Genomic DNA, 1,492 nt, shown 5'->3' on the forward strand with positions numbered 1-1,492 from the left:
CTCCTCTGGGCCCAGAGCCGGGGCGCTTCGGGCCAGAGCCCCTTCCTGTTGCCGGCTGTGTGCCGGGGGGTCCCCCTGGGGACCTGTTTATAGGTGGGGCTGTCTGAGAGGCACATGTCTGTTTGGAGAAACCCTTTGTTCCGAGAAAGTATAAAAAACACAGTTCAAAAGGTGCCGAGGGTGCCCTTTGCTTGGCCTCATGGCAGGGTTGAGGTAGAGTACTGCCCAGATAAACTCTCCCAGTTTATAGTAACTGCAGTGTCTGTAATGATTTCCCACTGTCTCCTGTTCTCTTCTGTCTTGCTTCCAGTCATGAGGCCAGTGCCAATGAGATGGATAGTACCTTGCCAGCAGTAGCAGAAGAGCTTTTGAAAGAGATCAAAAAGGCTTTTCAGGAGACCTCACATGGTAAGTAAAGAAAAACAGAAGCATTCCAGCAGGTGGTGGGCCAGTAATACTGGTGCTGTCAAACCTTCAGGTAGCAATGAGGGTTGGCAGCCTCTCCTTGCTTGCATCTTAGGCAGACTCTGCCACGTAAGGGATGCCCTTCATTTTTGGGAGTGGCAGAGTAACATGTTGAGGCCGCATGCCTTTTCTTGCATGCTTTTAAAAGTAGGATATTATAAAAGTAAGTATATTTGGGCTTCCACATTTCTTTTTAAAATTAGTATCTGTGGTTCTGAGTGTATATTTAATTGCTGTACTTGATACAGCTTGTCTGGACAGAAGGGGGTTTGAAGCACAGGTAACGAGGAGCAGCACCCTTCTAAAAGTCAGGCCCTTCCAAAATTAGACCAGGTTGGACACTTTTTTGAACGTGGGACCTAGGGCAATGCTATTGCTTAGAGTTTGTTGTGTAAGTGGTTGCACTTGAGGGATGATAATTTATACACTTTCAGGTAGGTATTTTGTTGTGCCTATTGTACTGCTGTTTTTATAGACTCACTAATTTCAAAACTACAGTTGAAAGGGAAATCTTCATAAAAACGATCATGTTTCACGACTGACCAGCAGAGGGTGGGGTGTTAGTGATCCCAGGGCAAAGAACAACTTTCCTGTTGCTTGAATGAAGCACACATAAGCCAACAGTTAAATCTTGGTCAATTCTAGCAGCTAGTTAAGAACAATCACCTTCATTGCACTCTGGATTACTAATGTAGTTCTGTAATCCATGCTGAAACATTACTGCTTGTGTTTACTTGATAAGTAGCGCAGAATGGTTCTTCCTAAGGAAAGTGTCTATTTAAGGAATATTTTAACTGCACTAAAACCAACCAAATAAACATTCAGAGGAGCCTGTTTGAACACTACATTTGAGTGGGGAATGGGCAGAGACTTAATGTCTAAACTGTCAGAGTGACCACATTAACAGCTTTTTGGCATACTTGCAATATGGCTTCTGTCAGGTTAGAGTAGATCCAAAATTTACATGTGACTTTTAAAAAGAGCTTTACACATCCTGTTGTAAACTAGAAAAAAAAAAAAAAAGGTC

The 1,492-nt window shown here is 43.3% G+C and overlaps 1 protein-coding gene across 2 annotated transcripts in view; it reads left to right on the forward strand.

Moving 5' to 3' along the window:
* The first annotated feature begins 277 nt into the window (after window positions 1–277).
* ZSWIM7 (zinc finger, SWIM-type containing 7) overlaps window positions 278–1,492 on the forward strand; it is a 12,476-nt gene continuing 11,261 nt past the window's right edge. Inside the window, exon 1 of one of the 2 annotated variants that reach the window (XM_009882719.1) lies at window positions 278–408. In XM_009882719.1, coding sequence (XP_009881021.1) covers window positions 333–408 — 76 coding nt within the window. In that variant the 5' untranslated portion in view covers window positions 278–332. The remainder of the gene's footprint in view (window positions 409–1,492) is intronic. The other variant, XM_009882720.1, reaches the window with a different exon arrangement.

This window comes from Charadrius vociferus, unplaced genomic scaffold (assembly GCF_000708025.1).
Source record: "Charadrius vociferus isolate BGI_N301 unplaced genomic scaffold, ASM70802v2 scaffold793, whole genome shotgun sequence".
NCBI lineage: Eukaryota > Metazoa > Chordata > Aves > Charadriiformes > Charadriidae > Charadrius > Charadrius vociferus.